This window comes from Pipistrellus kuhlii, unplaced genomic scaffold (assembly GCF_014108245.1).
Source record: "Pipistrellus kuhlii isolate mPipKuh1 unplaced genomic scaffold, mPipKuh1.p scaffold_m20_p_16, whole genome shotgun sequence".
Classification (NCBI taxonomy): domain Eukaryota; kingdom Metazoa; phylum Chordata; class Mammalia; order Chiroptera; family Vespertilionidae; genus Pipistrellus; species Pipistrellus kuhlii.
In genome coordinates, this window is record NW_023425471.1 from 3086269 (window position 1) to 3108935 (window position 22667).

General features: G+C 41.2%; 1 protein-coding gene, 1 long non-coding RNA gene and 1 other non-coding gene across 4 annotated transcripts in view; 2 read left to right on the forward strand and 1 right to left on the reverse strand.

Annotated features, from left to right (window-relative positions):
- CLTRN (collectrin, amino acid transport regulator) overlaps positions 1-5262 on the reverse strand; it is a 28417-nt gene extending 23155 nt beyond the window's left edge. The window contains exons 1-3 of one of the 2 annotated variants that reach the window (XM_036439553.2): positions 5103-5261; positions 4740-4798; positions 849-934 (exon numbers count right to left, since the gene is read on the reverse strand). In XM_036439553.2, coding sequence (XP_036295446.1) covers positions 849-934; positions 4740-4798; positions 5103-5160 — 203 coding nt within the window. In that variant the 5' untranslated portion in view covers positions 5161-5261. Of the gene's footprint in view, positions 1-848; positions 935-4739; positions 4799-5102 lie in introns of both variants that reach the window. The other variant, XM_045582290.1, reaches the window with a different exon arrangement.
- A 1840-nt stretch (positions 5263-7102) lies between these two features.
- On the forward strand, positions 7103-14091 carry LOC123652428. Its single transcript, XR_006741776.1, has 2 exons — positions 7103-7270; positions 13898-14091. It is a non-coding gene; the product is annotated as an uncharacterized LOC123652428 (long non-coding RNA).
- A 2769-nt stretch (positions 14092-16860) lies between these two features.
- LOC118720280 lies at positions 16861-16989 on the forward strand. Its single transcript, XR_004988380.1, has one exon. It is a non-coding gene; the product is annotated as a small nucleolar RNA SNORA11 (small nucleolar RNA).
- Positions 16990-22667: the final 5678 nt, after the last annotated feature.

The window sequence follows — 22667 nt, forward strand, 5'->3', positions numbered from 1 at the left end:
TCTCCTTGCAGCTCACCAGTCAGATCATTCATTTTACCCCTCAAGGGGAAGAATGAGGGACAGAGGAGAGAAACCAGGAGTGTTACCTTAATCATAGATAGAAATGGTGCGAAACATCATAACTAGAGAAAATTCCTCTGGATGAATAGATAGAAAAGTAAAACTATTAAAATTGTACTAAAGCCTGTAAGAAAATAAGCAAGGTACTATGATAGATACCAGCAAACCTATACGTATTTAAGTTATTTTCAAAATGAGTACTATGGATTTATTTGTCACCCTCCGAATTCATATCTTGAATCCCAAACCCCAAATATTTGGCCTATAGGAGGTTGTTATGGCTAAATTAGGTCACAGGTGGAGCCCTAACAATATAGGATTAGTGTCCTTATAAGAAAATATACCAGAGAGCCCGCTCTTTCCCCTTCCACTTCCCCTTTATTGAAGATATCACGTGAGCACACAATGATCTGGTGGCACCTGCAAGCCAGAAGAAGACCCCTGAGAATGAAACCTTCCTTGGCAGCACCTTAAATGTGGACTTTCCAACCTCCAGAGCTGCGAGGAATGAGCTTCTGTTGGTTAAACCACCCAGTCTGTATTATTTTGTTACAGGAGCCAAACTGACTAATACAATGAGAGGAGAGTTCTTATCTATACTATCTATTCATTAGCAAGAGAAAGATGTATACAACAGAAGTGCAGAAAGCTTTTGTAAAAGTTAAACAAAAATGTGGTTTCCTTAAAATGAGATTAATAATTTTTTCCCCAAAATCAAGTTCTGATTTATTACAGCATCTCAAATAATACTGCAAGTTATCAATTGGGATTTGTCACCATTTACTTACTCTGTTGTTTCTCTGTTGGGAACTTTCCTCATGGAGAAAGCCACCATCGCTTTGAAGAGATATTCTTCATTTGTATCCCAGGCATACTGAGGAGAAGTAGAACAGGAATGAAAAACGAAGAGGCTGAGGTAGAAAACAGTGCACTGGATTGCCCTGGCCTGTGTTGATAAGTGGTTAGACTGGGTTTGATTCCAAAGGCACATGCTTGGGTTTGAGGTTCACTCCCTCCCCCCAGTCAGGGCATGTGCAGGAAATAACCAATCAATGCGTCTCTCTCACATCACGTGGACGTTTCTCTCCTTCCCTCTCTTTCCATCTCCCTTCCACTCGCTCTGAAAAGCAATGGGGAAAATATCCTCAGGTGAGGATTAACAACAATAAAAATAGTGCACTGGATTCTAATTGTGGCCACAGTTTTTCCCCACCACCCATCCTTCTTATATACTAAAAACTGGAAACTATGATAGATCATATCACCATAATATTCAGGATAGAATTTCTTGTACATTCTATCATTCCAAGTGTGGCATGTTTTCCACTGCATTATCTTCTTTGGATCTGCAGTATTAATAGCCAATAAATAGCACATTTGGACATCTCATAATGGACAAATACAGCCAGTTCCCTTCCTCCCTTTCTACTTTCCCACAGAACCTGATCCCCCTCTCAGCTTCCTTCCTTTATAAACATCAGTACACATTTGCTTAGCTTGAAACCTGAGTGTACGTATGTGCATGTTATGGGCTGAATTAGGCCGCCACCCCCAAAGAAACATTAATGTGTATGTCCTATCCTAGTACCTCAGAACGTAATCATATTTGGAGATTGTGTCCTTATGAAGGTGATTAGGTTAAAATTAGGTCAATAAGGTAAGCCCTAATCCAACATGACTGATGTACTTACAAGAAGAGGAAATTTGGACACACACACACACACACACACACACACAAAGACGAGTGAAGATACAGGGAGAAGACGACCACCTACAAGCTAAGAAGAGAGGCCTGGAATGACTCCATCCCTCATGGGACTCAGAAGGAACCAACCATGATAGCATCCTGTCCTAGATTTCTAGCCTCCAGAACTGAAAGGAATAAACTGCTGTGTTTAGTGACCCAGTCTTGGTTGCAGCAGCGCTAGGAAACTAATGCAGCCTACCTCACAGTATAGTGAGCAATCAAGTATTACTGAAGAAATGACCAAACGGGGTTTGTTGGTTACTCTACATTCACGATGATCTGCTCCCACATCGCCTCAGGTTTCCTTATCAGCTTTCTTTCTCTCCTGGTTCACAATGACCATTCCAAGCACAAACTTCAGTGCTATCCCTCACATCTCACTATATGCTCTTGCTTCATAATTTATAGATGCATCTCGAGTTATCAATTTAAACTCCCCCAACCTCCTGTCACCAAAGACAAAACTTCCTCCATAGACACACATTCTACTCACATCCTTCTCTCCAAGGGGTAGATGTGGTATTTCTCCTCCTGCCCCTAGCTGTTCCACCCACCTCTGTCAGGAACACTTCCTTTCTGTTCTGCCCTTTCTCAGGCTCTAAACAATATCGGTTTCCCCCCTCCTGTTGTTCAATGCTGACTTGAGCCTGTCATTTGACTTTTAACCACACTCAAGTCTTTCCCACAAAAAAAACAACAAAACCAAATCACTTTACTCAGTCTTCCTTTTCCACCTGCTTATGTCTCTCTCGGTCCTTCACAGCCAAAATACTTGAAGGAGTTGTCCATACTTTCCTCGTTATATGTTCAATGACCACTTCTTAAACCTCGTCATTGTCTGCCTTCCACTTCTGCCATTCTAAAAGCACAGCTCTCTCTGAAGTTACCAGTTATCTCCACATTGTTTAGCACAATGAGCATTCTTCATTTTCATCTTGCTTGGCCTCTCAACAGCATTTGCTGCTCTTAAAAACTCCCTTCATCTTGAAGCACTCTCGTCCCAATCGTGATACGAGAGTTTATTCGTTTTCCTCTTGCCCACTTTGCAGATTCACTGTCTTCTACAAGGACTTCAAGTTTTAGAGAAACTCAAAGCTCTCTCTCCTCTTGGACCTCTGTACTTTTCCCCTGGGCACTGTCATGGACTACAGCTTTCCACTGGAATGTATATCTCAAGCCAGCTCTGCCCTTGCTTGTTTATCAATAATAGCTCAGACACAACAAGTTCAAAATTAAAGTCTGTTATTGTCTTTACTTGGTTGCCTAACTCATAAATAAGACATCACCCATCCAGCTGCATAATTAGAAACAAAAGCTTCATCCTTGACTTTTCTTTATCCCTTCCTTGTCATACCAAACCTATGGCTCTCAAATCCCTTCACTAGTCTCTCCACCAACACACTGTATTTCAAAGGAACCTCACCTCCCACTTCTGCTATGCCAATCATCTCCTAATTGGTGCCACCTTTCTACTCTGATACCCTCCAATCTGTCTTCCACACTGTTGTTAAACTGTCTTCCAAACACAAATTCTATCCTGACATTAAAGATAATATCAAAACTCCCGAACACAGTCCGCATATCTTTGGCCTGAATCCTCCTCTCTCTCTAAGCTCAGTCATCCTTCTGCCCCTCACTCTCACAGAGTTCCTTCGTGAAGAATGCTTTGCACATGCTGCTTCCTCTGCCCTTTTTGCTTTTATCCCTTATTTCACTTCTACTCATGCTTCAGACCTCACGGCAGATGCCAGGTACAGGCCCCTGCAGAAGCCAAAACCCACTTGTCCTTCTACTTCCTGTAATATTTGTCCAGAACGCACATTTGCATTTGGTTCACTGACTATTTAATGGACAACCAATTCTCTGACTACTATCATTCCACAAGGACAGGGACTTTAGCTGCTCTGCATCCCTGGAACTCAGCATGATGCCTGCTCTCAGAGGATCCTGGGATAGACAGTGTATAGTACTGGGACAGAGAGTGAATCCTGCAACAAGACTTGTCCGGGTTCCATCTTACCTCTGTCACCTGCTGACTTGAGATCTTTCTTTGTACCTCTCATCCATTTGATGAGAAGAGGAATACCTGTCCTACATTCCTCAAAGGGTTATTGTGACAGCTAAATGAGTTGATGTGAGCAGAGTGCTCTAGAAGGGGCCCACCTGGAAAGTAAACTAGGTTCTCAATAAATTTTGGCTGCCATAATGATTGCTCATTGAGTGACTAAAATACAACACAGCCTCTAACCAGAATACCTCTAAGTTTCTTTAGCGGTTCTCTACTGCTTAGAGCCGAAGCATCTTAATACCATCTTCTCTTGGAGGAGATTTTCACAGACCATACTGGAAAACTGAAACTAAAATTACAAAATACCATCTTGTTCATTCGATACTCTTTACTGTCCCTATAACTATTATACATGAGCACCATGAGTATTAAATTTCCATTTTATAACAATACATTTCATGTTATTATTTTGATGTTTAGGAAGAACTAAAGAAACTTCATGTTAGAATGTGAAAATTTTGTGCTACGAAAACTCTTACGCGGATGAAATCTGACCTCTTTTCAATGTTCAAATGACCACAACAGTGAAGCACAGAACCCAACCAAGACCTCACTGCCAGGTTCAGGCCTCTTTGCTGCACCATGCTGGGTTGAAATGTTCAGGGGAAAAAATTGTTTTGCATAATACAAACCTTCACATATCTTCTAGCATAAACTGTAGGTAAAGTATTTTAGGCAAAATCATTTTATTTCCAATTTCTATTTTGCTATAATATTTTCATTTTTAAGAAGATACTGGATTTGAGGTCTTTAGAAGCAATCTATACAACTTTAAAATAACCAGGTAAAGAGGCTCATCATTAGAGAAAGCATGACATTCTTAACTAACAAAATTTAAAATGAACACGCAGCTTCTCCACTTACTGCTTTATCTCCCAGAGCGGTTCTGATGCTAAGTCTCACTTTAAAAGCATTTTCTGCATCTGCCAGAAAGAAAAAAGAGCAGTGTATGATAAAATCTGCCCAGACGGAGCCCAACGAATCCTAATATCTAATGCAAATCAAATCAACGGTACACAGAACTGCTAATAAACTGCTCCCCAAATTCCTGGAAGTTTACCTGTAATCACCTCAGATGGTTGAAATTTTTCTTTCAAACTCATAAAATAGCCCAACTTTCAAGCTACAACATGTCTACAGGTTTTGAAAAATAAAGTGGTCTTTCCATCAAAGACTTATCAAACAGTAAAAACTAATCATCTAGTTTTAAGTTTCAGGGCTACCTACCTGGTTGGCAGAGTTCACCATGAATGGCAGTCACCAAGAAAAAGAGCAGCCACAACATTCTTTCAGAGAGGAAAACGCAAGACAAACCGGGGGGGAAAATAATCCACCCTCCACTTCAAGCTGCCTTAGGCATTCTGTGACCCGGATTAGAATAAGAGAAAAAGCAAGCCACCCACCAGCCAGAGGATTAATGATTAATCCCCATCACTTGGGTTAATACTTGGACAGAAGCAGCCCATCTCCTGTCAGTTATTGACAAAAACCTGTTTGGAAAACAGGTTAGCTGTGTTTTGCAAACTCTAGCTTGAAAGAATGTTTCCCCTGCTGACTCAAAGTCAGAATCCCCCGCCCCCGCCCCTTTGTAGTCCCATTAAGTGCATGAGGGAAGGAACTGAGTCCTCTCTGGAGGCTTTGCCTGGTATGAACTTCCCACCTTCTCAGGCCTGAAGTCTCTCTGGCTGACAGAGAAGCCATCTTCATGTGGGAAGCTGATATCACTCCTCTATCTCTGGTGAGCAAAGGCCTGGCCAGAAGGGCCTCACCTGCCTCACACTCCTGCAGGGAACTCCTGGCCAGCTTCCCATTCAAAGGGAATGGTTTGGGTCAGCCCGAAGGGGTGGCTGCTGTGAGAAATCACAGCTGGTGACAGCAGAGCTGTCCATGGAACACTGTGATGGAAATTCTCTACAGCTGACCTCACAGAGTGGCAGCCAGGAGACATGGTGACTGTGGAGCACTTGAAGTGGGGCTGGGGCTGCTGGGAGAGGAATTCTTGATTCAATGAAGCAGCCGCATGTGGCTGGTGAGCACAATGGTCAGTGATGCCACAGAGCAGTAGGCAAGAGCTGCCCACCACACACTAGGTCTGCTGGGTTCTTTCTCTCATCCTCCAAAGAGCACCTCAGTGGTGCGGTTGTCATGACTGTCTTACGGTGAGGAAATCAAGGCTCTGGTGTTCAGGCATTGGTGGCAATGGGAGGAATGAACAGGTGTCACTGGAACCCTCTCTCCACCACACCGAACCGCACTGGTAAAAACTGAAATTGCAGCAAAACCTCAGAGATGCTCTGAGTGAGATAAAGAATGGACAAGACTCCTTCTCTGTGGGCACTATAGAGGCCAACAGAAGCCCCCACAGCGGGTCCATAAATGTCAGGGCTTTCCTCTCTTCTATGCTGCCTCTTCATGCATCTCGTCCCAATTTGACCTTGTTGCTTGAAAACCATGAGTGGGAAAATTAGGTTGGGTGGCCCGGATGTTAATAGGAAGTTTGGATTTTTAAAGCAACAATGAGAAAATGCAAACAATGACACTTCTGCAACACTTTGAGAGTCATACCATTTCCCCCTCCTCCTTAGGGGGTATGTTATCATAGGTGGCCCTGAGGAAGCTTGTTCGCCTTTCCTCCACTTTGGTTGCCAGGGCACAGAGTCAGGAGAAGTTAGACTGGAGGGAGAGGCAGCCAAAAGTTAACTCAGCCACTTTAGAAATTTCACTGTTATCTGGGTAAAATGGAAATTTCCTAGAAGGAAAAGCTCACATAACTAACCCCTGCAAACAAGGACAGACTAGATCAAGTTATCTTGGCACATGTTAGACAAGATAAACTCATCATGGGAAGGAAAAGTCAATAGAGATTGTAACAAAGCTGATAACTGGCATCAGGGAACAAAGCCAGGTTAGAGACAGAAATCCTTTGCTTTAGCCTAAAACTTCATGAAAATATCAAACACCTCTCTTTTGCTTCTACTTCCTCCTCTTTGTAACTAGAGTTGAAGACAGTAACATGCTGAATTGTAGTCTAAGCCATTCATTTCGAGAGAGAAAAGATTTTCCCTTTTAAGTTATGACTTCTCAATGTTTGTTGTCTCATTTTAAAAACAACAGAAGAAAATCACAACACAAATTCTGTATAGAAAATATAGTAAAGTCCAAAACACCCATCATGAACTATCAGAGATGACCAATATTAATATAGTTTAATAGTTGATACACACCTTCCTTAACCTTGGAAATTCTGGCAGGATGCTGTGGTCGCTTTGTCTCATTGGAGCAGCACTATGGAGCAGGATGACGTAATGGGAATATCAGGGACCTTGTTGTCTTCCTCGCTTTAACAGCATTACGGCTCTTCCACAGCATCTGGCGGGTCACATTAAAGGTGATGTGTCATAAGGTACGTCTCCTTTTAGTTCCGTTTACTATCTTCTTTGATCAAGAATTAATGTTGAATCTTATCAACTGTCTTTTCAGCATCTCATAATATGACTCTAGAGTTTTTACCATTTGGTGCATTATATTAATCAATTCCTTACATGGACCCCTTAGATATACTCATTTGGATGATTTTTAACATGCTTCTAGACTTAATTACTGCTTTTTTTCCTAGGGTTTTTAAACTTATTTTCATAGAAGAATATCATGTAGCTAATTCTTTTTTTAAAATATGTTTTCATTGATTTCAGAGAGAGAGAGAGGAAGGGAGAGATAAAAACATCAATGATGAGAGAGAATCATTGATTGGCTGCCTCCTGCATGTCCCCATTAGGGATCAAGCCCACAACTCAGCATATGCCATGACAAGGAATCTAATGGTAATCTCATGGGTTGATGCTCAACCACTGTGCCACACCGGCTGGGTTCAAGTGCTGATTCTTAAAGTTCATTTTTTCCTGCTTTTATACTGCCATCTTGAAAATGTTATAGAAAAATTTCTAATATTGTCTATGTTTACAAATACTTAAAATGCAGAAAAAATACAAAATTCAGAGTTGAAGAAAGTGGATCATTCCTATTTTGGAAGAGTTACAGCAAAAGTTTCATTTCTTGTATTGCCATTTATTATAGGTTTCATATTTCTTTCTGAGTCCATTTTAGCTATTGACAATTTCAAAAATTATTCATTTTATTAAAATTTTCTAGTATTCTCATGGACTATATATGTATGTATATATATATATATATATATATATATATATATATATATTTGCCATTAAAAAATCTACATTCGCCGAAACCGGTTTGGCTCAGTGGTAGAGCATCAGTCTGCGGACTGAAAGGTCCCAGGTTCGATTCCGGTCAAGGGCATGTACCTTGGTTGTGGGCACATCCCCGGTGGGGGGTGTGCAAGAGGCAGCTGGTTGATGTTTCTCTCTCATCGACGTTTCTAGCTCTCTATCTCTCTCCCTTCTTCTCTGTAAAAAATCAATAAAATATATTTTTTTAAAAAATCTACATTCATTGCTTATATTCCTTTATATTTTCTGCTGTGTATTTTTTCTCATTTTCCCATTTTCTTGCCAGAGATTTATCTAGTTTTATTGTTTAATCAAAGAATAAGATCTTGAATTTAATTTTCAATTCTTTTCTTTCTATTTTGTGATTCGTCAGTCTTACTTACATTCATTAAATCCTTACCCCTGTGGTCATTATACTGGCTTTCTTGTTCTTTTTATAACTCTTGAGCTGGTTAATAGGCTTATTTCTTTTTAATCATTCTTAGTTAATAAAGAAAATATCTGTGGTTATTAATTTTCCTTGGAGTATTCTTCTGACACATGACATAAGAAGTATAGATGCACAGTGATCTCATCCTTTTTATCAAAAAAGTCTATAATTACAGTTTTAAGTTTTCTATATACCAGTATTTGCTTAGAAAAGTATTTGACAATTGAGAAAAAAAACACAACAGCCCAAAAGTATATGATTAAAAATATCAACTTTTGCCCTGCCTGTGTGGCCAAGTGGTTGAACATCGACCCATGAATCATGAGTTCATTAATTCAATTCCTGGTCAGGGCACATGCCAGGGTTTCGGGCTCAATTCCCAATAAGGGGTGTTCAGGAGGCAGCTGATCACTGTTTCTATCTCTCTCTGTCTCCTTTCTCTCTCTAAAAATGAATAAAAACATATAATTTTTTTTAAAATATCAACTTTCATGGGTCCAGTCAGGTGAATAGAAAGAGAAATTATAAAGACATTGACTTAAAATATGAACATTCTTAAAAAGGTATGTCTCTCCAAACATGCTAAAATAATTTAATAAAGAACTTGATAGCTCAATAAAACAGGGAGAACACAGAACTAGATACTATTGTTCTTGCCTCTTAAAATACTGTCTTTACTTTCTTATACCTTTCAAAATCTTGTATCTACTTAGTCTTTATTTTCATGTACAATTTTAAGTATTAAACCTGAGAATTCAAATCAAACTTGCTTCATACAATGCTCATTTCAGCAAATCCACATATTGGCGCCTAATGCCTTATTAGTAGCCATGGTAATAATGACAAGTAAAGCAGTTTCAATCATTCTGAATATGTTACTATTGACTTTCTTTTTTAAAAATTAAGTCTTTATTGTTTGAAGTATTACATACGTCCCCGTTCCCCCCCCCCCCATTGACCTCTCCCATCCCACTCCCACTCCCAACCCCAGGCCTTGCTATTGATTTTCAATGTCCCAAGCTTAGAGAGCATAAATAAAAGGTTGAGATTGTTGTTGCCATGAGCAATAGTAAACACAGAGAGTCTCTTGAGACAGGAAAAAGAAATTGATTTTTCCACGGTTTTACATACTCCACAACGGTATTGAAAAGCAGTTTCGCCAAAACCTGTTTGGCTCAGTGGATAGAGCATCAGCCTGCGGACTGAAAGGTCCCAGGTTCCATATCGGTCAAGGGCATGTACCTTAGTTGCCCCTACATCCCCAGTTGGGGGTCTGCAGGAGGCAGCTGATTGATGATTCTCTCTCATCGATGTTTCTAACTCTCTGTCCCTCTCTCTTCCTCTCTGTAAAAAATCAATAAAATATTTAGAAAAAAAAAACCAGTTTCTCAGCACATAACTATTGATCTACTGCTCAGGAGGGTAAATTAAATATGAGATCACGTGAAAACATGTGGGTTGTTCTTTTCAGTCATGTGAGATGCCTTTTAATGATCACCAGAGCTATAAAAGCATGTGGGGATATATATGCTCCATTTACCTTCAATAAAACAAGAAGTAGTAAGAACCAATGTTGCTTTTAAAACTTAACCTCAATTATTGTTTCATCACCACATACAGGTATTCATAAAACCCTAATACCTGAAACTAGTAAACTGTGAAACCATTTCAAATATAACTTTACTCTGCACATTTTATTGGGGTTTGAGAAATGTACCCAGCTGTGACACATTAAAAGAAATCAAACCTTGAATAGCTGAACATTTTGTACCTTTAAAAACTGTTGGCTCTACTCATTCATTTTCTAAAACTTGTAGAATTTTTAATAAATATGAAATTTATTTCATTTAAACTGAAATGAAATTGATATGCTATAAAAACAGTATCAAGATGTTTTATAGTGCCATGACCGATTTGGCTCAGTGGATGGAGTGTGGGCCTGCAGACTGAAAGGTCCCAGGTTCGATTCCAGTCAAGGGCATGTAGCTTGGTTGCAGGCACATCCCCAGTGGGAGGTGTGTAGGAGGCAGCTGATTGATGTTTCTAGCTCTCTATGCCTCTCCCTTCCTCTCTGTAAAAAATCAATAAAATATATTTTTTCAAAAAAATATGTTTTATAGTAATTAATCTAATATTTTCAGTATAATTAGAAGGTAAAAATTATTTTTCTCTTTAAATTTTCAGTGTTGCCGAAACTGGTTTGGCTCAATGGATAGAGCATCAGCTTGGGGACTGAAGGGTCCCGGGTTCGATTCCCGTCAAGGGCATGTACCTTGGTTGCGGGCATATCCCCAGTAGGGGGTGTGCAAGAGGTGGCTGATCAATGACTCTCTCTCATCGATGTTTCTAACTCTCTATCTCTCCCCCTTCCTCTCTGTATAAAATCAATAAAATATATATTTTTTTTTCAGTGTTAAGGTACATGGGAAGATAAAGTATTTTGTCTATTGTGAAAAATACTATATTTTAATTCAATGGTTGTCAATGGAGGTGGGGGGGTGGATTTTTTTTTCTTACAGAAGACATTTTGGCAACTCAAGACATTTTTGGTTGTCACAAATGGGATAGAGGTGCTACTGGTATCTGTTGGTTAGATGATAGGGATGCTGCCAAACATCCTACAAACCTTAGAAATATCTTTTAGGCCTTTCTATAGTACCTTTCTGCTCCTTATCTTTGAGTTAATGGAAATAACTGACAAAAGGAAGAACAAGAGATAAAAGGGAACCAAATGTGTGTGTGTGTGTGTATAAAATCAAATTTTAACATCATATGTTTCATGTTCTGAAATTATTAAAATAAACTCGTCTGTTCCACATTCTGAAATTATTATTAAAACAAACTCATTTATCTTTTTATTATGATGGCTAATAAGAAAGAGCAATTGCCTGGTTGCCGGACCCAGTCCAATGGCCCATGATTATTAAGCAGACATCTAAAGTGCACTATCACTGAACGATGTTTCTGCATTCCACTGCCCTTCTCCTTATCATTTACAATGGAGTCATTTCCACATGAAATCTTCATTAGCACCTCTGTGCCTATGTCAGAGAATCCAAACTCTTAAATTCCTTAAGATCTGAAGCTAAGTTGGGCTTTTCAGAGTATCCCCATTCAAGCCGCTGCTCCATCCTCCTCTAAGCCATTCTGCCAGCTACTCCCTGCAGGTGGGCTACATCCTCCCTCTGATCTTTCTGCGTGTTCTCTTCACACTACAGTATTTCCTTAACTTCAATCCTGGGAGCTTTCTCTTTTTTTATTTTGCAACTTTAAACATATTAGCCATTTTTACAGGCCTATCTCAATATCATTTCCTTGGAGAAAACTTTTAGTTTTTGTTATACATTTTTATTTGTTGCAAACTTGTCCAAACTATTTTCTATTCTCTCCTCCTACATTCTTATAGCATTTTGTTCACAGCCACACATGCATTTATTGCTGACATGATATACTTCTGTATCTTACAAATTTTAAGTTCCTGGAGAGCAGAGGCTATATTTGGTTCGATTCTACGTTTCTCGTGCCCCTTGAATAGTTGATAATTTAATAAAGCTGAATTGACTTATATAAATTATAAACTGACATTGTAAGTAGCTTGAGACTGAAAATAAAGTAACTGAGGTACACTGCAATTTGTTTTTACATTCTTGGCCAGAAAAACAACCACTTCCTTATCAGTGATAAACAAAAAATCTTGTGCCTTGGAATATTTTTGTTTCCACTCCCCTATTTTGTGCCCTTTTTAAGATGAGGGGAGAAAATCTGAAAGTTCAGCACATTTTGAGGGTTAATCAAAAGCCATAACCATTGTGACCTTTGTCACTTCTTTTTCACAGGGCAACATTTTTCTAGTTCAGAGAAAGTTAATCACTACTGTGTGGAAATAAAGATTAATTCAGACAAACCGAGTGAATGTATTCCTGCCAACTTAATATTCCGAAGGTAGGAACTTAAAGGATACTTTCTTAAACAGAATGCATGCGTGTATGTCTTCGTGCCTCATCTTGTACATGAAGGCCAACACATTAAAATGGGTTCTGTGTAGTAAAAGCAAAACTTGACTGACATTTCTTCCTAGATGCTTAACTGTTTCCAATATTGTTGGGTTGTTATACAAAAAGAATACTCAGTTGGGTAAGCCGTGATTTTTTTTCTAGGCTAAAATTATTGCAGCCATGCTCTATAGAGTAGCATTTTTCATCCTTAATCTTCTATTTGGCTGACAGTCACCCAGCCAATAGGTACTTCCTTTGCCGACCTCTATAAAGAGGAGGAGGGGCCCTAACTGGTTTGGCTCAGTGGATGGAGCATCGGCCTGCGAACTCAGGGGTCCCAGGTTCGATTCTGGTCAAGAGCATGTACCTTGGTTGCGGGCACATCCCCAGTGGGGGAGGGGGGGTGTGCAGGAGGCAGCCAATCGATGTTTCTCTCTCATTGATGTTTCTAGCTCTCTATCCCTCTCCCTTCCTCTCTGTAAAGAATCAATAAAATATATATTTTTTTAAAAAAGAAGTGGAGGGGTTATTTGGCCTTGTGTCTTTTTGGTTAGATGTTCTCTTTTTCATAAAAGAATCTTATACTAACCTTGTTATGGCTGACGTACAAAATATATCAATTAATCAACATACCAAAGTTTCTGCCCTTAAGTTTGGCTAGCAATAAGGACCTTGATCCTGCTATTGTGTAAAAGTCATCAAACGCCTATAGAAAAAAAATGTTGTTTCTGAGGACTGTCTAAAGACATGCATGCTAGACCTCCATTACTACAAATCTGACATACCAGATAGATTGTTGCAGCCTATCTGGCGTGTCAGATGCACCCACCACAGACTTTGTTATTTTATTAGAGAACATTTTCCTTCTGAACATAGACTTAGTCACAGAACTTCCACAAGCAGCCGAAACCGGTTTGGCTCAGTGTTAGAGCGTTGGTCTGCGGACTGAAAGGTCCCGGGTTCGATTCCAGTCAAGGGCACGTACGTTGGTTGCGGGCACATCCCCGGTGAGGGGTGTGCAAGAGGCACCTGGTCGATGTTTCTCTCTCATCGACGTTTCTAGCTCTCTCTGTCTCTCCCTTTCTCTCTGTAAAAAATCAATAAATTTAAAAAAAAAAAAAAAAAAAAAAAACTTCCACAAGCAGTGGACATGTGAGTTGAAACTTACTTGCCATAACGGGGAATGGTGATCTATTGTAAATGCTGCCCAGAATCAAACCTGTGATCTCAGACGAAAAGGAAGTTTGGGAGTGTCATAGAATTGCTTTAATGCCCTGTGCTTTGTGACTGTGGCCACGGTTTACATTGAGAGTTTCTACATAAAACTCTTACCATGCTTTGTTTCCTACTTAGTTCTCCGTATCATGATGAAGAATCAGGATTTCCCTTGAGACTAAAAGTCAAGAAAAATTATGCTTCTCAAAAAACAAACGGACATGGACCTGAAGGGCATCATGCTAAGTGAAATTACGTCAGACAGAAAGACAAATACCATACAATCTCATTTATATGTGGAATATTAAAAAACTAACAAAAGCAAAAAAAAAAACACCAAAAACTCAGATATGGAGAAGAGACTGGTGGTTGCCAGAGGTGGAGTGAGGGATGGGATTTGGGGAGGGGGGGTTGAAGAGGGTAAAAAGGTACAAATTTCCAGTTGTATAAAATAAGTAATGGGATGTAACATACAGCATGGCAACTATAGTGAATAAGACTGTATTATAGATCTGCAACTTGCTTGGAGTAGATCTTAAAAGTTCTCATCACAAGAAAAAGAATCTGTAACTATGAGTAGTGAGATGTAAGTAAACTACTCTCACTGTGATCATTTCAACATATACACTACTATCAAATCATCATGTTGTACACTTGGAACTAGTATAACATCATATGTCAATTATATTTCATTTTTTTAAAAAAGACCAGCATTTGCCAAGTCTTTTCCCACCTATTAAACAACCCCCATATTACACCTTCCTTAACTTTCTCATCAAGTCTTGTTCCAGCCAAACTCAAGGGGGGGAACTTCAGGCTGTAAGCTTCTTGTGGTTTTCTTATTTGTCACTGGAACACATGCAATTTAAACTAATGAATAGCTGAATGGCTAATGGAAAGTGCCCTGCCCCCAGGAGTGCCCGTTCAAAGATTTAGGGGCAACGGGGGGGGGGAAAAAAAGCTGGTAATAACCGCTTCACTTTTTTGTGGACCCAGCACTGTAACTGGAGGGAGTAAAGATTAATTTCAGAATAGGGGGCCGTAGGCAGAGGGTTAAGTGTGATACTGTCTCCATGCGCCCTACACACAGGATGCCTGGGAAAAATCATCTGAAGGCTCCATCAGGAAGTAGAGGAGCTTGCTGACTCCTTGCAGTTGCCTGGCACTAAAGGTCAGCCTGGGGACCAGTAGGAACACAGTTCCAGAAGGTTCCCAGTTATGTTTCTGATCCGGATTCTGCTCAAAGGGGTGGTGTTTGCAGCTGGGAGAAATATGAAGTCAATTACTAGACGAAGATCTAGGGTCCCCAGGCCTGTTCCATTATATTAAGGTGACCAGATTTTAACATTGGTAAAGCAGGACACCATTGATTGGGGGGGGGAGGGTTTGATTAAAAATTTGGTCTATATGGAGCAACAAAAATTTTCATAGAACGCAAAAATATATTTTTTAAAATTTCAGCATAAGTACAATTTACAAATGTAATAAATAAATAAAAATTATGTATAGTATTATTTTATTCTTGGGCATATTTCTCATTGAGTGAATTTTTTTAGATTGCTGTTGTTGTTTAAAAGATCATGAAAATTTTCACAACAATTTGTTAAATTATATTTCACACATAAAATGGCTTTCAAAGTCTCAACACTTAATTGTGATTTTTCTGATGCCCACACTTTATTTACCGTAGAAAAAACGCGTTCAGTCGCAGCATTAGTTCCTGATGAGGATAGCGCGTATTCCACAATTCTAACAACTGATCAACAATGCGAGCTTTGATAAGCAGTTCTCGATAATCAGTTCTCACCAATTATTTGTTATTATTAAAGTTTAACATTATAAAATTAACAAAAATAATATAAAACTCGTATCCTGGCTAAATAGCCACATGGCCGCCGAAAACCGTATATTCCCTTCCCGTTCTCCCACCGTTCCCTAGCTTGTCCTGCATTCTTTCCAAAAATCGGGACTTTTTTAAATCGCCGCGGGACGCGGGACAAATTGTTCAAAAGCCGGACGTCTGGTCACCTTAATTATATCAATGCCTCTGACTTCTATGTAGCTCTGAGACCTGAAAGCTTTTCTCTGCAAACTCGCGGGCCCCGCCCATCCCTCCTTGGCTTCCCGCGACCAGACTCCACCGGCGGGGGGAGAGCGGGAGGCAGGAGAAGCGGGGGGCCTGGGAACGCAGGAAGAGGCCAAGCCTGAGTGTAGGAAAAGGCGCAGGAGCGGGATGAGCCTGGCCAATGGGTCTTGGTATCCAGGACAGAACGTGGGAACTGGCCAGGACAGAGGGCATGGAGCGCAGGAGGGAAGAAATTCCACCCGGAACCGAGGGGCGGAGCCAAACCGGGGGCGTGGCCGCTGCCTAAGATGCCGGGAGGGTCACACTCCGGAACAGGAGTGACTAGAGTTAAAAGCGGGGACAGGGCACAAGGACAGACGCGGAGTGAACCCCCATAGAGAAGGGGGGCCGCGGAGGAGCGTACGCACGTACGCAGGGACGTACCCTGAACGTGAGGGCGCGCCCGGTCCGTGGGGCGTAGCTTTGCTGCCCTCAGAGGCGTCGCGAAAATAGTCCCGCTGGAGGTTTGAGCATGGAGGAGGGTAGGGGCGGGGCCAAGCTAGCGCGCAGGCGCTCATGCCCTTAGGGGGCGTGGCCAAGGCGTGGCTCCAGGCACTGTTGGGCGGACCGGGCGTCAAAGGAATAAGCGACTTGACGTAACTGGCGTGAGGGGCGTGGCGAGGCGTGAGGGGGCGTGGCCAAGATGGCCGCCCCCATGAACCTCATCCCGGTAGCCAGTGCAGGGGTTTGTGCTCAGAGTTTGGGTAAGGTTCCCGGGTGGAGCGTGGGCAGCAAGGGGACGTGGCCTGAGAGAGAGGACAGGGACCCTCTCACACCCACGGCCACGCTCTGCGAGGCGTCCCGGAGCCGGGATAGCTATTGACCTCGGGAGGCTGGCCACCTTCCCGGCGGGAATTCTTTGAAGAACGGTGGGGAGGAGGCAGGGAATCGCCCCTTCCTTCTCTGACCCTGTTCCTCCACTGCTCGGACAACCGCACCCCCTTAGACTTCTGACCATTGAGAAGCCGAACAGCTGAGGGTGTTAAGAGAGCAGAGCGCCTGCAGAATGGCTTCTCTGTGAATAACGCACCCAACAGCAACTTGGGCTTATTCTTCACGGGTGGCAGGATACTATGACTTTCCTGTGACATTACGCCCTGTACATGAAAAAAGTAAAAATAAAACAGCTGTCCCAAAGAATTGGGGTGCTGGCGGGTGTTGCAGTTGCAGAAACAAGGAGCCTGTATCTGGGTCTCACTCTGACTTGCATTGTTGATCCTTCCCCGAAAGATTCACAGCCACTCCCAGAGCAGAAGGTCAAGTGGCATAGCAGTGCCATTAGGGCTACCTGAGCCTTACTCTACTCCTCAATTCTCCCTTCTTTCCTTTTTTGTACGCCATCCCAGGAGCTGGAGGGGAAGAAACTACAAAATACAAACGTTGTTGGTGCCTATGATTGCTTGTGGCAGGAGTTAAAAACTTTTGCTTGCCGAAACTGGTTTGGCTTAGTGGATAGAGCATCAGCCTGCAGATTGAAAGGTCCCAGGTTCGATTCCGATCAAGGGCATGTACCTTGGTTGTGGCTACATCCCCAGTAGGGAGTGTGCAAGAGGCAGCTGATCGATGATTCTCTCTCATCGATATTTCTAACTCTCTGTCCCTCTCTCTTCCTCTCTGTAAAAAAATCAATAAAATATATTTTTAAAAACTTTTGCTATAAGGCTCCTGGAAACTCGTTCTTATAATCTGTGTAATCCCCACCCACCGTTACTTTTGTTGAGAAATATGGGGAGGTAAGAAGATGTGTTCATCTTAATTTAGGTAGGATTTATTATCTGTCAGACAGTGAAAACCATAGTGCTTTTTGCTTTCTCTTCTTCCTTTACTTACAATCTGGGTATATCCTCTTTGCTATTTCAGAGTCTTGCTGCAATATGGCGAGAAGTTGGAAATCTCTGGTGGGAAGCTGCCCGGCAACCCTACACATAATCTGCCCCTGCGTATCCCTCACTCAGAAAGGTTACTGTTCTCAGCCTGCATTGGCAACTGCAGCGAACCAACGTTCATCCCATCCACCTTCCCTTCTGGGCCCTGGTAAGGGACTGCACTGTTCTCGTATGTTTTGTAAATGAAAGCCTTTCCGCTTTCTAGAACTTTCCTCAGAAATGGTCAAGTCAGTACCAGGACTGAAATTCACCTCAAGGCAAAATTCAGCAAAGGTACCATTCCTGTGCCGTGTACACACCTGCCATACAAAAGCTTACCACCACTCATAGTTGGAACACAGTAATGAAGTGCATTTTGCCAGAAGGTGAATATTGTGAAAATATGATGGAAAGAGGAAAGTGCATTTCATATCCGAGGCGGCACGGGGGTGGCACACAAAACAGGTTAAGAAATGTATTTTGAAACCTTAGGCAACCCCAGATTAGGAACCTACTCTCAGGAAAAAAAGTGGGTGAAAGGAGGAAGCTCAGCTTTCTCAGTTAGGACATGGAAGCATAAGGTCTCCTTTAAATTTCAGAGAATTGCAAGAGGCTGACTTTCTTTCTATATCAGGAGATGAGAAAATGAAGAGTCAATCTGATGAGAATCGAGGGATTTTTTTTCATAACCTTTAGTAGGTACTTTTTTTGCTATCTGTCATATGTGTATATATATGACAGTTCAAGAGCTGAGGCATTTAATAAATGCGTGATTTTACAAGGCTGTTAGAATCTTCTTTCTTCACACATTTCTAAGTCTGCAAAACAGAAGAGGAATGTGTAAGTAAAATTTAATCTCATACATAAATAAGCAGTGATAGCAAAGGGCATGTAGCATAGAAAGCTTACCTTCCCTGTGACCTATCCAGCCTATGGTCCCATCTTTCTGGACAGATTTAAGGACAGATTGTCTGTGAAATCCAGCAATGTAGGTTATTGGTTCATTGTTGTCTGCTATGTTTGAGGATTAACATTATTTGTGGTTTTATAATCTTGGTTTTTTATGAGCTACGTGAGTTAAGTTTAAATAACCACTTCTCGATAAACTATTACTTTTCATTTAAGAATTGTGATTGGCTTTAGGCAGCAATGCTGACCTTGTACAGTATTTATCTTATCTCTGAAGTGTCTTTCTTTTTATGTCTTGGTGCATAATTTTGTTCTTAAAGCTAAAAGGCCATAGCTGACTTGCAATTACTGAATGTCTCAGACAAGGTAAGCATTATTTTATCCTAGAGGTCTAGTACATGAAATCTGTGTACTGGTAGGGTCCCTAACCGCTGCCAGCCAGGGCCTCACTTCCCTGCCTGCCTACTGCTGCCATAGCCAGCTGGTGTGGGTCCAGCCGGTGGGAGGGGCCAATGGCAGTTGGCTGGCCAGCCTTGGTCAAACTCCCCATCGAGGGAACAATTTGCATATTAGGGTTTTATTATATAGGATATTTGAAATCCTGTTGTTTTAAATATGTGCATTTGAGAAAGGGAAGTATTTATGGTCTAAAATTTTATCCAATGATCTTTGCTGGTGTGGCTCAGTGGTTGAGCGTTGAACTATGAACCAGGAAGTCACAATTGATTCCCGGTCAGGGCACATGCCCAGGTTGCAGGTCAATCCCCAGTTGGGGGCTTGCAGGGAGCAGCCAATCGATGATGCTTCTCTCTCATTGATGTTTCTATCTCTCTGCCACTCTCCCTTCCTCTCTGTCTCGAAAAATCATTAAGAACATTTTTTAAAAAGTAAAAGCAGAGTAATTCATCTTAAAATAAAAATATAAATTGCTAGAGCATTGCAATTTGTTTTTTTTAAAAAGGAATTCATTACTAATGTTAATTAGTTAAACCTATTGCCTTGAAACTGCTTCATTCATATATTTTGAGAGTGTATTTATTTCCTCCACATTGACCATGTTTTCATTAAAATGAACTGCCCAGAGTTATAATACATTTCTGGGTGCTGTGTGTGGCTTCCGACCACCAGGCCCGCATCCTACCCAGTTTCAACTCTTGGCTTTTGAGGCTTAAATTGGGGGGGAAATAGTGATATTTATCTGGTTAATAAAGTTTTACTTTTCTTTCTTTTTTTAATACATTTTATTGATTCTTTACAGAGAGTAAGAGAGAGGGATAGAGAGTTAGAAACACCGATGAGAGAGAATCATCGATCAGCTGCCTCCTGCACACCCCCCACTGGGGATGTGCCCACAACCAAGGTTCATGCCCTTGACCGGAATCGAACCCGGGACCCTTCAGTCTGCAGGCCGACGCTCTATCCACTGAGCCAAACCGGTTTCGGCAAAGTTTTACTTTTCTTAACAGAAAATTGAAAGGTATAAGTCTAAAATCCAATATGCTCAGACCTTTAAGATAGTTTTCTTTCTTTTTTTGCTGACATAAAAAAAAAGTAGTGCTGGCTTGGGGAAATGAGACTTCCCTTGATTCAATTCCCACATCAGATATTCTTGTATGTAAGTTGCTAAGGAAAACAGGTGACGGTCAGCATTTGATTTTGCTTTTGTCATATAACACCATCCCTCCCCGTTTGTACCCACGAAGGTCTCTGCTGCGCTGGGCCAGTGAGCATGTCTTGTGCTGATAGCTGGTATAAAGAGAATCCTCATTGTTTGTGGCAGCTCAGTACCCCGGCAGAAGACCCAGTGTTCACTTGTGACCAAGAACGAGTGACCCAAGAATGTTGGAGGTTAGCAGAGATAACTAGCAAGTCCTTAGCTGTGCCTGCCGCAGAGAGGACTCTCTGTTGGTGGCTATTCTGGTCCTGGGATTATAATTATAATCCTCATCACCACCTTTCTCATCATCATAGGCTCAGTGTCTCCCTCATGTGTTTCGGTTTGACCATTTTTAGGATGGGGCGAAGCAAATTAAGCTGTCTATGAAGGAGGAAGATATGGCACATTCAGAAAGTAGCATTTCACTAGAGCCCTGTGTTCTTTGCTTTACTGTCACTGCCCACCCCCGCCCCCCAGCTAATCACTGGCTATAAACTCAAATTGCTGTTTGCTGTTATCTCAAGTAGCAGACAGTAAATGTTGACAGTCTTAACTTGGGGCACTGGTACCATGATAAAATGAAGATAAAATCCTTGCACCTGTTACCCAAGATGGAAATAAAATCAGTTTCACTTAGTGTACTTTCCTGTGAAATTTAGACTAATTGTCACATTAAAGTAATTTAGGCATGAGATCTTAGACCGTGAAAAAATACATTTAATTATGTTAATGCTTAATTTAATGAAATGCAAAGACTACCATTTAGAGTGGAAATAGTACAGTTTTGTTACTAGTCCAATGATTCTTGTCATGGTCTCCTTACTTTTAGAAGGAAGAGAAACGTTTCTTTGTAGAACAACTTGGAATAGACTGGTACTGTGTAAATGTAGCCACTAGCTTCATGTATGTATTTACATGTAAATATAAATTTATTACAATTGTATAGCCACATGTGGCTAGCACTTACCAAATTAGAAATGTCCATTGTTAGAGGAAGTTCTGTCTGACAGGACTGGTCAGTATTATAACTTAACTGTATTAGAAAGTTGTTCTAGCCAAAACCGGTTTGGCTAAGTGGTAGAGCGTCGGTCTGCGGACTGAAAGGTCCCGGGTTCGATTCCGGTCGGGGCATGTACATTGGTTGTGGGCACATCCCCGGTAGGGGGTGTGCAGGAGGCAGCTGGTCAATGTTTCTCTCTCATCGACATTTCTAGCTCTCTATCCCTCTCTCCTCCTCTCTGAGAAAAATCAATAAAATATATTTATAATTAAAAATAAATAAAAAAATAAAAAGAAAGTTGTTCTATATTTCCCCATTTAATTGTGAAGAGCACAAATAATGCTTGGAGAACAATAGTATAGGAAATGCTCACTTACACGCATGGATGGGTTCTTGGAAACTGTGACTAACCAATTTTATCCTAGGCTCATTGGTATAATAAATAAGAGTTACGTTTCTATGGCATATTTCTGTATATCAATGAGCCTATAGTAAAGTTGGTTGCCTTATAGGTCATTTTGCTTAAAATTGCAACTTCCAAGAACAATGTTGAGAATTTAACTTTATTGTATTTATATTACTGTTCTCTTCGCAAGGAATTCTGTCAATCCCCAGGTGATTTAGGTGAGGACACCCAGCCTCTGTTGTCTTTCATTCACTTTCAAGTAGTCATGAGAAACAATGGGCAGGTTAGGAGCCCCTTGGGATTATATTAACTGCCCCAGGGGTATCTGTAGCTTTAGGGAACTAACAAATAGGGCTGAATGAACTGAGCACTAAGAAGTGTGGGCTCAAGTCTCCTCTGCAGATAACGATAACATGCTAAGTTAACCGGGCTCAGCATCAAAGTGCCTTCTACAGCCGCTGTGCTCTAATAAAACAATTTACTGTGATCATCCTCACAAAGTCACATGGAGAGCCCCTGTGTATCCAGTCCTGCACTGAGCCTACGAGGGTGGTCTTCAATTAGATGAGGGAATAGCACATGTCCAGTTAAAATACAGTACAGGGACAAAGCACAGGAGAGAAAGCTAACAAACATGTAGAGTAATGCATTCCGAAGATATCATTAAGCCCTGGCCTGTGTGGCTGGGCCGTAGCATCATCCAGTGCGCCAAAGGGCCTCCAGTTGTATTTCCGGTCACGGCACATACCCAGATGGTGGGTTTCATCCCCAGCTGGGTGCTTACAATGTTTCCCTCATCGATCTTTCTCTCTTGCTCTCTCCGTCTCTGGCTCTCTCCCTCTCGCTGTCCCCCCACCCCAAAAAAAAAAAAATCAATAAAAGCATATCTATCCTCAGGTAAGGATTAAATATAAATAAATAAATAACATAATAGCCACATAGAAAT